The 13,880-nt window shown below is 39.8% G+C and overlaps 1 protein-coding gene across 2 annotated transcripts in view; it reads right to left on the reverse strand.

Moving 5' to 3' along the window:
• Window positions 1–309: 309 nt before the first annotated feature.
• ABCI15 (trigalactosyldiacylglycerol2) overlaps window positions 310–13,880 on the reverse strand; it is a 30,589-nt gene continuing 17,018 nt past the window's right edge. For both annotated transcript variants that reach the window (XM_077382933.1, XM_077382934.1), the window contains 3 exons: window positions 1,673–1,788; window positions 794–884; window positions 310–701 (listed from right to left, as the gene is read on the reverse strand). In XM_077382933.1, the coding sequence (XP_077239048.1) occupies window positions 609–701; window positions 794–884; window positions 1,673–1,788 (300 nt within the window). In that variant the 3' untranslated portion in view covers window positions 310–608. The remainder of the gene's footprint in view (window positions 702–793; window positions 885–1,672; window positions 1,789–13,880) is intronic.

Raw genomic sequence — 13,880 nt, forward strand, 5'->3', positions numbered from 1 at the left:
TTTGTTTTGGGCACACCCTATCTATGTGAGGGCCCATCAAATGAATGGTTCACATCACCCAAACAATGTGGTCCCCCACTGTATTTTAAGCCGATCGAGTAGAAACACTTTTCTCATATAGGGAGTAGGAACTCTTTTCTTTTATATATGTATATATATATATATATATATATATAATTTCATGCAAAGAAAAGGAAGGGAAGACAAAGAAAAAGAAAAACCATGTGACATGCATTTCAGGTTTGTAAAGGAAGGCGTAAAAAGGAAAAACAAGTATTCATGCAAAACCTCACTCTTTCACTCGACCAATTCAAGCAAAAGAAACAAAGACATACCTCCATAAAAATGCCATCCTATTTCGATTTCATAGAATACATGCACACTTTCACAAAGTTGAACAATGCTGAGGTCAAAACAAAAACAAACTCCATATCCATCTGAAATTAGCATGGGGATGCTCTAATCTATTTCTATAAACAGTGAACAAAAGTAGGGATGTGATGAAAGAAGCATACCAGAGATTCTCAGCCATTTTTCTTCCATAATATGAAAACATGAATCACCCGAGACTGTAACACGATCTTGTCTAAATCCATCCACTGATTCTTTTACAATAGCCTGCTAAGAGATTTGATAAGTAACTTCAAATTTCGCCTTGTAGCCTCATCGCCTGTGAAGCCTGATATGTCAGAGCTTATACTCTGAAAAGGCAGAGAGCAAAAGACCAATTAAAGTGTCTGTTCAGAGAAGGTTCAGCCCTGCTATATAATAAGACTGAAGGAAGGAGCATCACCTCAATGTTCTTCAGAGTGAATATAAGGGTGTAAATAGACTTTTGGATCAGTTCGGTGTTCTCAGGGGTTAGAATGGACGAATGCACCACTCTGCAAGGCAAAAGAGAAAAGAACCCATATATAACATCTGCTTGTTTTTTCAAAACAATGAAAGATTGCTCAAAAAGAAAGCATAAAAAAATTTCACAAACCCGAGAGTTCAGATGGGCAAATTATGTGCAAAATTGGAAATGAGAAGTTCACATGGGCTGATTTTTTATTTTTTATTTTTTTTGAAAATTGACAAATTTTATTCAGCATCCATATGGGCTGAAAATCATTCACTGGAGTTAGCTTGACTAGGCAAAAATATGACATGGAGATACATATGCATAAGGAGCCACACTTTCACAGCTTACCATATAAATAAGAGAACAGGTTGACAAAAGAAATATGGATGTTATCTAAGATGGGAATCATTTGATTGCTACAAATGAAGTGATTGTGACAGGCATTAACGAGAAAAGGATGAACTTTTTTGAAATTAGGAGACAATAATATTGTTGTCCCTCACTGTTGCAAGACAAGCAGCCAAATACATTCAAAGGGGCATTACACATCACTTAGCAGTACATTGATGTTGTTATGAAATGCACAGCAGCAATTTTATTCAATCTGCTTTTTTTCTAATTGGTATAGAATACTTGGCAGCAAATTCTCTTCCATGATTAAAAAAAATGTGAAGAATGACGAGGAGCAAGGGAAATCAGTAGAAAAATTAAAAAAGAAAAAATCCATCATAGGCAGACGGAATAATACAAAGTTGGATCATGACAAAAGTAGTCCCCTTTTTTCATCAATTGCACAACACAACTTAACTTATAGAAGTGCAAATTTACCTCAAATCATCAGTTGCTTTTGTCAGGCTTTTCGTTAAACCCTCAACTTCTCTCAGCAGACCACTATCACGAACCTCAGCCAGCAAAGGTTGAATATCTTCAGCCATGGCTTCAATCTGTGACATCACTACATCAAACACAAATTTTGCACGTGAGCGTACATACAATGTTGAGTAAGCATGGTACCGTAGACTGTAATCATCAAAATTAATCAAAATCTGTCATATTAATTCTGTATGGTGATTAGCCAAAATAAAGAATTATTGCTATGCTAAGCTAAGGGAAAAATATACAGACGAAGACTACATGACCATCAATGCTCCTCAATCTTCACAGTGGCTCAGAATGAAATGCAAAAGAACTTATGGTGGCTTTTTGAAACTCAAATGAAAAGAACACTAGATCTACATCAGCAAGGGCACTAAGTACACAAAAAGCAAAAGTACAATATCTTTCTTAAAAAAGACAACTTAATTAAGAGCCATGAAATGGAAAATTACAGAATTACATCAAAGGGTAACAACTGCCCAAAATACAATTCTGCCCTTCCCATTCTTTCTTTGCTAGCCTACCGGCAATTTCATTTGTGTTTCACCCCTCATTTTATATTTTAACTAGTTTAAGATCTGACCAAGCCTCCACGACCATCCTCATCACTGTTTATCCATGAGATTACGTTTGAAGAACCCCATAGATCAACAATCTAGTATGGAATTTGGATTTAAAGAGTTGTATGCCGGTTAAGAGGGCAACCATCAAGTTCCAATTTGACAGTGCTTGGGGGAGGAGGTATACATCCTGTTTCAACCATTTTAATGACAGCTTCCAATTATTGATTCTTTCCACTTCATAAGAGTGATACCAAGGGAGTAACCTTTTGCCTCTTTTCTACTTTTAAGACTCAGTTGCAGAGTTAAAATTTAATCTTCATAGCGACTGATTTGGCTGATCTTGTACTGTTGTTGAAGGTTCCTTCATTCCTTTCATTCCATATGCCCCACCAGCGTCATATTCCAAATGATGCACCCCCAAGGTACCTAAAGTGTTTGCAAAGCCAGCTCCCCAATACCTAAAGGGTGTGTTTAGTACGTCGGAGTAGGGATTTAGAATTGGCATCCATTTTTTTCCACCTATTCCGGCATTAGGCTATCACATGTAGGTGGAATGGGAAGAGACCAACAGAATAGTTGGCGGAACTTTTGACATAGAAAGAAACCTTAGAGGGTGGTACTCTCTCTCTCTCTCTCTCTCTCTCTCTCTCTCTCTCTCTCTCTCTCTCTCTAAACTACTTAACCAAAGATCACATAACAAAAAATACTCCAAAAAATGGCGTCGAGGTGCGTCGCCCTCCCTTCAAAACTTTCAATCACACCTCGCCTTCTCCACCGTCACATGAAATCGTCCCTCCGACCAGCTATTAACCCTAGTTTTGTGATCAGCTCCTAAAAGGAAAACATGGAGATTTCTCTGAAATAGATACCACTGTAGTTTTAAAACTCCCCCACATCATTGTGGACTCCCCCAAGTAGACTTCTTTTTACCTTGGTCATGTTCTTGTCAGAGTACGCATTTTTCCCTACAAAGTCAATCAAAATTTTTTTGACACTCCTGAATTAAGACTGCGTCAACTGAGTACTCGACCTCAGCATGCCGAGTTGACAAGGATTTGATTTGGCGGCGTTTTAACACGCACTCGTGTTTTGAAACATTGGATACCACAATGCGATGAAAATCCTAGTTATGCGACTAGATTCTTGAAGTGTTGAAAATGGAACCCCTAGTTCCAGAAATCGCCCAACTCTTTTTTTTTTAAAGATGACAAATTATATTGATAATTCATACGATAATTACACAAGAGAGGGACCAGGAGTCCCTAGTGAAATCATGGTATGAGGGCCTAGGAGATAACTCCCGGTCCCTAACAGAAACCCAAAACACTTCCCCCATTTCTGTTCACTCTTTATCATCATACAAAACATAAATATTAGTGTAAATTATGCTGTCTTCTTCTAAGATCTTCAAAGACAATCCCTGTTAAAATAACCAAAACTTTGCAATCTTCAACGAAGATCTTGAAAAACCCTTCCTTGAAAACTCAGAAAAACTCTTTTCAAGACTCTACTTCTTCCTCCCCCCGTTTTTTTTACTGCAAAGTCTGAAGCAAATCTTCCATACTTTGCTACCACAACGCCTGAGTAGAGGTCCCTGCTGCAGATACTTTTCTCCTTCTGACTTTCTCAAAAAAACCCCAGTTTCAAGAAGAGGCCATATCGCCAAACCTAAAAACATCTATACTGACTCAAACCATACCCTATTCTATAAACACTTTCTAAGTTTCCTTGATAGAAACTCCACTCCATTTTCCAATTCCTTTTCCTTGGAGAAGAAAACAATGGCAAACTCTGGGATGGGAACCTCCTCCATCGGATCCGATTTAATAGCAATGAGTTCTTCTAGTTTTCTAATGCAAAGAAGACGGTCTGCCTCCCAACTGTGACGCCTGTCTCTGATCTCATCCTCCAGACGGGTTTTGAAAAAGGGGAGTTTGTAAACTGGCAAACATATTTCCTTGACATTGCGAGTGCCCATTAGTGGAAATAGTTCCTCAATGTTGTGCACATAATCTTCCTTAAAATTACGCCATTGTCTTGATGATGTTTTTGACAATCTCGCTAACAGTGGGTGATTCCATAGAGGCTTTGGTTTCATTACACCTCCAGAGTTTAATCATCTGCAGTTTCTCAATCCACATAGAACAATCTATGATCTCCAGTCTCCTCCTTTTAACAGTGCGAACTTCCAGGGTGGTAGATAGAGATGACTCCATTTCTCAATCCTATTTGAAAAGATTTCCTCTATTTTATCTGTTAAAGTATAATAGATAAATAACGCCTTTCTCCAATAGCTTAAGCTTTTGGAGAAGTTGGTAAGTTAATATGGTATCAGAGCCAAAGGTCTCGAGTTCAAACCTCCCAGAGATAGCAAAAATCCACATGCGATGGTCGGCCCAAAGTGGGACCACATGTGCCACGTGTTTGCCAAGTGGGCCACACGTGTGGGAGAGTGTTAAAGTATAATAGATAAATAACGCCTTTCTCCAACAGCTTAAGCTTTTGGAGAAGTTGGTAAGTTAATATTATCTTTGGAACCCAAAGGGCTACGATGTATACACTACCGCCCATTAACTGCCATTAAATGGGCCCCATGTTTCAACACGAGGGTCTCATTAACGAAGAAACCGTCGCCTCCCATTTAATGTAGGCGGTGACAAAAACAGCTGTCAGCGAACAAAAAGTACTTTAATAGCGCTTCTCCGTACAAGTCTAGATACTACTGATTTCATATTATTTCTGTCCTGAGGACGCCAAGTTCCAGAATATTCATAGAAAACCTAAGCCTTAAAAGCAGAAGTTAAAATTCTCTTCCAAGCTTGTTGGCCAAATAATTGTTCCAAAAATTTAAACATCTTGAACGCTCCACGAGATGTAGTTGGGGTCAAATTCTGCCCAATAATACCCCTTGCAAGGGTGCGAAGCACCTTATCTGCTTTCGTGGAGGCCATTGAGATTTCACAACTCGGATGAGCCGGGGTTCGGCGCCTAACATTTCTTCTTCCATAATGACCCATAAACACCTACAGTAGGCAGAGTAGGTTCCTTAGAAATAGTATCCAGATGCTCCCGGTCGATAACTTCCTGCGAGGATTTTTAAAGTGACAGGTCAACGTCACCCGGAGTACAACCATTTTTTAATGGAATAACCTTGGCAGACCCATTCCAAATGGGTTGAGGAGTTTGAAATTTCAAATTTGAAAAATGCTCATACAAATTGTACGGGTCAGACACATCAAAACGGGCCAGGTGGGTTACGGGAGGTCCGACAGCACTGTGTCGACCGAAAACCCCGTCATTAAGGGGCAAAGGAGCTTGGATTTCTATTCCTATCTTGAAGCAAATATTATGTATCCGGATATGGACAAATGGTTTGATAGAGTGCCAATCAGAATTAAGAATATGCACCGATGCAAAGGTCATACCTTGACTATGGCTTCCTTCCATTCTAATTTCCAAGACCTTCCCAAAAAGACTACCCAAAGCTTCCACAGTCGAGGTTGCCCATGCGGGAAGAGGAATTCCAATAAAATTGATCAAAACTGTCCTTTCCCCTCTACTGTGTTCCGGACTCCACGGCATAAGGGAGTGGAGGAAACAGCCATATGCCTTTTCTTCCAGCTTCAAAATCCTTGATGTTGTTTCCCTACTTGCAAACATAAAGTGAATCTTATTAGGGCCCAGAATGCCTGGTTTAGCCAGGGATGGAATTTTCAAAAGATTTCTAGCCCAAATCCATATATTAACAAGGTCCCAATTTTCCATTTTATCCAACCAACCAGGCAGGATTTTAGAAGATGCTTGCGATCTTCCACCTCCTTCCCTGAGATGGTTAAGGTTGGGATTCCTTCCTTCAACCGAGATGAGATGTTTCCAGAATCAGACCAAACCCCCTCAGTCCTCTCTCTTGATGATATGGGGGTTTGATCTACTGACGGTGAAGGTCGCCTTGATGAACCTTTTCTCCGCCCATACTTGCAGCATCGACAGCTCCTCCGCCATCGGAAGTTATAGTAGCCACATTTGGTGCAAAACCAATCACCCCTCCTAGTTTCCACCCCTTCTGGGTTCCACCCTTCTTGATTTCCACCCCTTCTAGCTTCCAATGTAACCCCATCCTTCTGGGTTCCACCCTTCCTAACAACCATCTCTTTTCCAATATCCTTGACTAGTTCTCTTTTTTATTACTTTCTGTTTGTGCTCCTTGATCGCCCGACCCAGAAATCGCCCAACTCTTGAACCATACAGTCTGAATAGGATTGGAATTCCATTTACAGGCACAATCGGAATAGAATTGGAATGGGATGCTAATTCCAATTCTTGATTCCGGCAATCCAAACGAACCCACTCCCCAATAATCACGGGCTTCTCCTCAAGCCTTTGATGGATTTCTTCTTGGCATGATCCTGAGCGTCATATAATCATGTGCTACTTGATTTGCATCAGTTTGCCTTGCTAGCATCAATCTCTTCCCCCTTTTTTTTTGCATAAAAAACAAACGCTCTATCTTTGGATTGCACCCCTTAGCTTGATAAGACGAACTACTAAGGCCAAGAAAGCTAACATTCTTTTAAAAGGGAACATACATGACCCAAGGGTTAGCCCCAGCAAATCTCTCGTGTCGACTTTAGAACACTTTTTGCCTCCATGAAACTCATTCATATTCTATGATTTAGCCAAGACTTTGAATTTATTACTGACACCAGTGCCGTGCCATGTCCGACACGACACTTGTATCCACACGTGTCGACACTCCTTGGGACACTTTTAAATGTACTACTTAAAGTGTTAGACTTAATGTGGGCGTGTGGTCACATTTTTGTACTGTGTCAAGTGTGACATTCTGTTTTATTACTGAATACTGTGTTTACCTCTTTTACTATTAATTCTTCTTTTATTATAAAATCTTCTTTTAGCTCTTCTTTAACTAATATTAGTTGTTATATCCGCTCCCCTAGACCTAAAACCCTAAACAAATTATTATTACAATACTATATTCATTGTATCATATTGGTCTTCCTTTCTCATTGTATATTGAAGACAAAAGAGCACTAAATTAAATTGATGAATGCGTTGTTGTTTGATTATCTCATGTTTGTTTTAGTAGTTTATTAAATGAAGGCCATATTTATATTATTACAAACTATGATAGTAATCAGTAATTTTACATGTATGTACATGTCACCATTTCTAGATTTTTAGATGTTTGCCAAGTTAGACAACACGTATACGTGTTGAAACTCGACACACGAATCCATATTTACAAATCATGAATATATATGCTTTCTATTTTAGCAGTGTCCCCATTTCTAAATTTTGTGGGTTTGCCGTGTCCGACACTCTGTGTCTATATTGACACGCGACACTCGTGTCTGTGTCCACAAATCATAGTCTATAATTTTTTGTTGTTGCATATGATGTTTACTTGACTTGGAACAAGTGACCATCAACTATTGATTTTTTTTCCTTCTTTTTACTTTCAGGGCAAGAGAGAGTAGGCCCAGTGTCCCATGACATTTTTGTCCTTTTATGGCTTATTAACCGCATTGAAATAGGGCAGATGACAAGGAATCACTTCTCATATAGCTCGGATGCCAATCTTATGTAGGAAAAATGCTTAGGAATCACTTATCATATAGCTCTGATACCAAAATGATATAGGACCAAAGGTAAACTCTAGCTATTGTAGCTCCGGAACCAATTGAGGTAAGACAGTCAATCACTGGTCAATATTTGTCACCACTAGGATAATGATTGCAATTGGGCTCAAGGTTTGGTCATCTAGTATAAGGAATAAGGTAAGGCCAAAGTGGTAGGGTATGAAGGTATTAGGGTTTGGTAAACAATAGGTAACGGAAACAATAGGTAACAGGTTGTTGTGACAGGATTAAAGAATTTTACAGACCAGGATAGATTTGAAAATAGGTTAATATTCGGATATTATATGACAGATTTGAAGTTGATGATCAGGATATTGCTCGTGAGCCAGGCTGAAGTATGAGGATTAAAGTTGCAAGTTTAAGGACTGATGGTAGGGTGCATGATGCAAACCCGGAGGTTTGCAAGTAATTTTGAAGAACCTTAGGAGCTCAATGAGTTAATCCTGTAATTAAAGTAGCTCAAATCATGCCCAAAAGCAGATTGGAAAATTAAAAGATAATTAAGTCAATCCAAAGAAGCTTACTTTGTGTTACTTGTTAAGAAGAATCAACAAGGGCTGAAACCATTCTCAAGGATGCTTTGACTATAGCCATTCACATCAAATAAAGACTAAGTATAAATATTGATGCAAAGAACATAGGTCTGAATACAAGCTAAAAATCAAGTAAAAGGTATCACCAGGGCCCCACAAACCATCTAGCAAATAAGGCAATAGTATGGGTAGCAAGAGTAGTGTAGGTAGAGCAATCCGAAGGAATAAATAACTCAAGAGAGGGTCAAAAAAGCTGAAATGGTAATAGAGGATTTTTCTCGTATTTCATGGAGCACATGCAAAGGTAGCCCTCACTTCTCTCTCTTTCTCCTCTCCCTTTATCTTCTTCTCTCGTATCTTTTCTTTCCCCTTCCTCCTCTCCTCTCCTTCTGTCTTTCTCCTCTCTTCTCCTCCATTTCTCTCATTTCTTTGCTTTTGTTTTTCTCTTTCCGAATCTTTTTTCCCTTGTTGACCCAGACCACATCCCTCCGCTGTCAGCCAACGTTCCAGTGACTTTCTGCGGCTGAAAGCTTTCCCACCACTGCTCCATCGCCTCCAACCCCACTTACCTCTACTTCCTGCTAACAGCTATAATTTTTCACCTTTATGCAGCCGACAGCCTCCTTTTTTTTGGAAAATAGTAGCCAATGATATTTATAAAAAGGACTGAGATGGTCAAGATCATGATTTTAAATTTCGGTTTTGATACAAATTTTGGCCGAAATCCGGTAAAAAGATGCAAAATTTTGTTTCTTTAGGCCGAAATTTCGGTAATTTTGGCCGAAATTTGTTAAAATATTAAAAAATAATATTTAATGAAATTTCAACCGAAATTTTGGTAAATTTTGAAAATTTCAGTTTCGATGTATTTCGGGTTCGGTCTTGACCGAAATCCGAAATTTGGTCAAAATTTAAAACCATGGTTAAGATACATCCATGGAAGAGGAATACAAGCATTAAAAGATGTACAATATGATATAGAATAACAGCGGATGAGAGTCAAAAAGGGCTAGGGATTCCTTGGAAACTCCTTCTCTAGCCAAATGGTCAGCCACTTGAGTTGCAGATCGCCTGACATGGTTGAACACCACTTCCACAGGCCTCACCCAATCAAACATTTCATCGGATGAGAGTCAAAAAGGGCTAGGGATTCCTTGGAAACTCCTTCTCTAGCCAAATGGTCAGCCACTTGAGTTGCAGATCGCCTGACATGGTTGAACACCACTTCCACAGGCCTCACCCAATCAAACATTTCATCGAAAAGCCTATCAAATCTCCAAGGGGGGTGGTGTGTTCCTTTGAGCTAGTTGATAACATTGGATGAATCGCCTTCCACCACTATATGATCAGTGTGGTTTTGCTTGACCAATTCTAAACCTCAATAAGTTGCGCGCACCTCAGCCTTTGAAGCATCTATAGTCCCAATAGGCCCTGCAAAAGCCCAAAGAACCACTCCCGATTCATTTCTGAGTACTCCCCCCACTCCGACAGCCTCCTGCTCGTACCCTTTTCACCTTTCGACCAGAAACTTATTGGTTGGAGCTTGTCTAATATTACCCCTCCATTAGTTCAAGGGGGTTACCTGGAATGAAAGAACACAAATTGATTCATGAAGGTTTAATTACTGAATCACTTCCCAATGGTATGCTCCGGGTTCGTTTAGATAATGAAGATCTGATTCTACTGCACTCTTTTCCCACCTCTCCTCCACCTTATCCCCCTTCATCTTTGGACAACAACAATGTAATAGCTGTTGTCTGGGAGATTTATTGACACCTTTTACTTCTATAACAGTTCCCTTTACTCCCCTGCTGCTCCTTATTGCTCCTGCTGCTCAGACGCATATCCTCCTAACTTTTTTCCCACTGCTGTACACGATTTTGGTGGCTGGCGCAGTTCCTGGACAGATTGTGGTTGTTGCTACCTCTCCTCCTCTTAGGCTTCCTACACACCGGGATTCAAGGCTGATGGACACATATTGGGTGAGACCAATTCTATTTATTTCTGTTACCTTTATTGGCCATATACTATTGTCCTCACTCTTTGAAAGGCCATCTTCAAAACCATATCCTTGCCCTGAGATTATCTTACCATAGCTTGGTGTTTTGGACCCTAATTTGATCACTTTATGTTAATTCAAAGGGACCTAATATATTCTCCCCTTTTTATTCCAGGGACACCCTTCACACCAGCTAAAGTAACCAGTTACACCTGGTTGGTATTTTGGAAAATGACCAAAATACCCATATAAGTAGCCCACATCCCATCCATCTCTCCTAGTTGCCCATAACCCCTAACCCTAGTTTCTCTTTCCCTCTCATAACCTTTCACCTAAAACTAGCAAATCCAGCTCTCAAATCCAGCAGCAATCTCCTCACCATCCCCCAAATCCAGCGAACCCAAGGTCTCTCCCTCTCTCTCTAACCGTAAAATTTGCTTTCCTTTACCCTTTGATGATTTCGTTGATTTTTGCAGCGATTTTTGACACTTACAATTTTGCAAGGCATATTTTCGAAGGATCCCGTCTTTTGGGTTATGATTAGTGAGATGTTCGCTTCGGATTGTGAGCGTTTGGGGGAGTTGCGTATCATATTAGAGTTTTGCATCTGTGCCAGATATGCTTGATTGGAATGAGGAGATAACGTCTCACCTTTTCTTCCTTTTCGTGCTTTTTTCTTGAGGGTTCTTCTTTTTAGTTTGTATTTTGATGACCAGAGAACTGAATTAAAAAGATTAATTAGTTGGGCGGGCTATGGGTTTGATTGAATTTCTAAATGTTTTTTTGTTTGCATAAGTCTTGTCTGCTATGGTTGTGAGAGAACTATTGTATTAATCGACAAGAATGTAAAATTTGGGGTGTTGGTGAACACTAAATAGTAGTAGTAAAAATCCAAACTAATCTTCAACTCAAGTATATGAATCTAATCCAAATAGAACACCCAAGAAAATAAATATAATATGTTCGTGCTAACGGAAGGTAATGATTATAAACTGAAGTTGGGTATCAAAACAGTCTGCAGTAACCAACCTTTTTTTACCCAAAAAAAGACAATAGAATGGGGAAGAAAACAACTGCGTGGATTTGGTCGAGATACGTTTCAAAACAAGTTGTTCTTGTAAATATCTACTGCAAATATCTAGGTTTAAGAAGATGGAATCTGTTGCCAAAACCTCATTTTTTTCGCGTGTAGTGTGTGTGTGTGTGTGTGTGTGTGTGTGTGTGTGTGTGTTGGGTATCAAGACAGTCTGCAGTAAGTAACCTTTTTTTACCCAAAAAAAGATAATAGAATGGGGAAGGAAACAACTGCGTGGATTTGGTCGAGATACGTTTCAAAACAAGTTGTTCTTGTAAATATCTACTGCAAATATCTAGGCTTAAGAAGATGGAATCTGTTGCCAAAACCTCATTTTTTTGGTGTGTGTGTGTGTGTGTGTGAGAGAGAGAGAGAGAGAGAGAGAGAGGGGCGGGGGGAGGAGTGGGTTGTAGGGGAATATCCTCTGGGTTGCAAGGCAAGCTTCATCTGGCCTAGTATTACAATGGATCTTTAGCTCCAAATAGAAAGAGCACTTGGGTGCTGGATTTGGCAGTTTTGGGCGAGAGGTGTGAGAGAAAAATAGAAACGAGGGTTAAGGGTTAAGAGAGAGAGAGAGAGAGAGAGAGAGAGAGAGAGAGAGAGAGGTAGGTTGCTTACATGGGTATTTCGGTCATTTCCTACATGCGTGTCCCTCACTACCTACTTTTAGCTGGTGTAGACAGGTAGGTGTCCCAAGAATAAAAAGGGGTCAGCTCCCTAATTCAAATTGTAGACTTTTATGACATTGTTGACCCTTTATTTATATATGTGATACCATTGATCTAAGCTAACTTGTTGCATGTTTTATTATGGGTTGAACTGAAATTATTGATGATTTAAGGCTAACACAAGTGCAAACCCTGGATGTAATTTGATCACTTTTGGAGGCCTAATCTATTTTAGATATTGATAGCACTGGTTTTCACTGAAATCCAGACACATTAAACTCCAAAGTTCTCCTTAGAGAACCCGCGAACCCCATGGTTGCATTAAATTGGTATCAGAGCCTAGGTTCATATCAATTTGGGATGACTTAAAGAGGACATAGAGTCTAGTTCTTCCCACACATGAGGAGTTTCCATCTTCGGATAGTTTCTATTTTGTACCACTTTTCATTTTGGGACCACTTTCTATTTTGGACATGTTTCTATTTTGATATCTTAAATGTGGGGTTGTCCACATCAGCTAAGGCTCACATCCCACAATGACAAACCCATTACCCATACCATAACCCACTATGCCTCAAGTGAACTTATTTCTCATTGGTAGCCACCCAGAAATGGCCCGCCACTTAACTAAAATCCCAACACCTATACACTAGGGAGCCCTAGAGGGGAGAGAGGACTTTTCTTGAATTTCGTGGAGCAAGCCTCCCCCCCCCCCCGCCCCACCACCACCACCCCACACACACACACACCCAAAAAAAATTTATCATTCTCGCTTGTCCTATCTTTCTTTTTCTCTTTTTCTTTTTTTGAAGAGAAAAAGGCTTTGCTTTAGATTTGTTGGGTCACAAGTCAAGAAATGGAGAGAAACATATACGAAAGAGAGATTGGGGTGCAATACGAGGACTTTCCAGAAGGTCTCCTTCTATCTTGACCTCTCTTTCTCTCTTCATCCTCTCTCCTTCTCCCTCCTCCCTTCTTTCTCCTCTTTCCTCCTCCCTTCTTTCTCCTCTTTCCTTTTTCTCCTTCCTCTTCTCTCTTTCCTTCTCTTTTTTTCTTGTTGTCCCAGCCTTCTCCTGCTGTTGGCCAACAATTCAGGGACTTTTTATAGTTGGCAGCTTTCCCACCACTACTCCATCTCATCCAATCCCACTTCCCACTACTTCCTAGATGTCAGTTATAATTATGTACCTTTGTACAGCCGACACAACCCCCTCTCTTCCCCTGTTCACCTCTCGACTAGCAATCTGTTGGTTGCAGCAAGTTGTTGGGGATGTCTCTTGTTATGTATCACACATATCAGTCCCCTTTACTCCCATGCCGCTCATTGTTGTTCTTGCTTCTCACACGCATATTCTCCTCATTTTTTCCCATCCTCATGCACGATCAAGGTTTTAAATGTCGGTTTTGGTGGAAATTTCGGGCGAAATCATGTAGAACTTGGACAAAATTTTTGGTTAATTTTTTTCTAATTTTCAACCGAAATGTATAAAATTTCGATCGAAATTTCGGCAATTTTGGTGGAAGTTTCTCCGTGGAAATCTTTAAATTTCAGTGAAAATTTTTAAAATTTAGGTGGAAATCGTTAACATTTCAGTAGAAATTTTGTAAACAAGGGTGAAAAACAAAATTTCGGTTCGGAATTTCAGCGAAATTTCAGGAAAA

Source organism: Tasmannia lanceolata, unplaced genomic scaffold (genome assembly GCF_043159265.1).
Source record: "Tasmannia lanceolata isolate RefF3 unplaced genomic scaffold, GAP_Taslan_0.1 ptg000006l, whole genome shotgun sequence".
Lineage (NCBI taxonomy): Eukaryota > Viridiplantae > Streptophyta > Magnoliopsida > Canellales > Winteraceae > Tasmannia > Tasmannia lanceolata.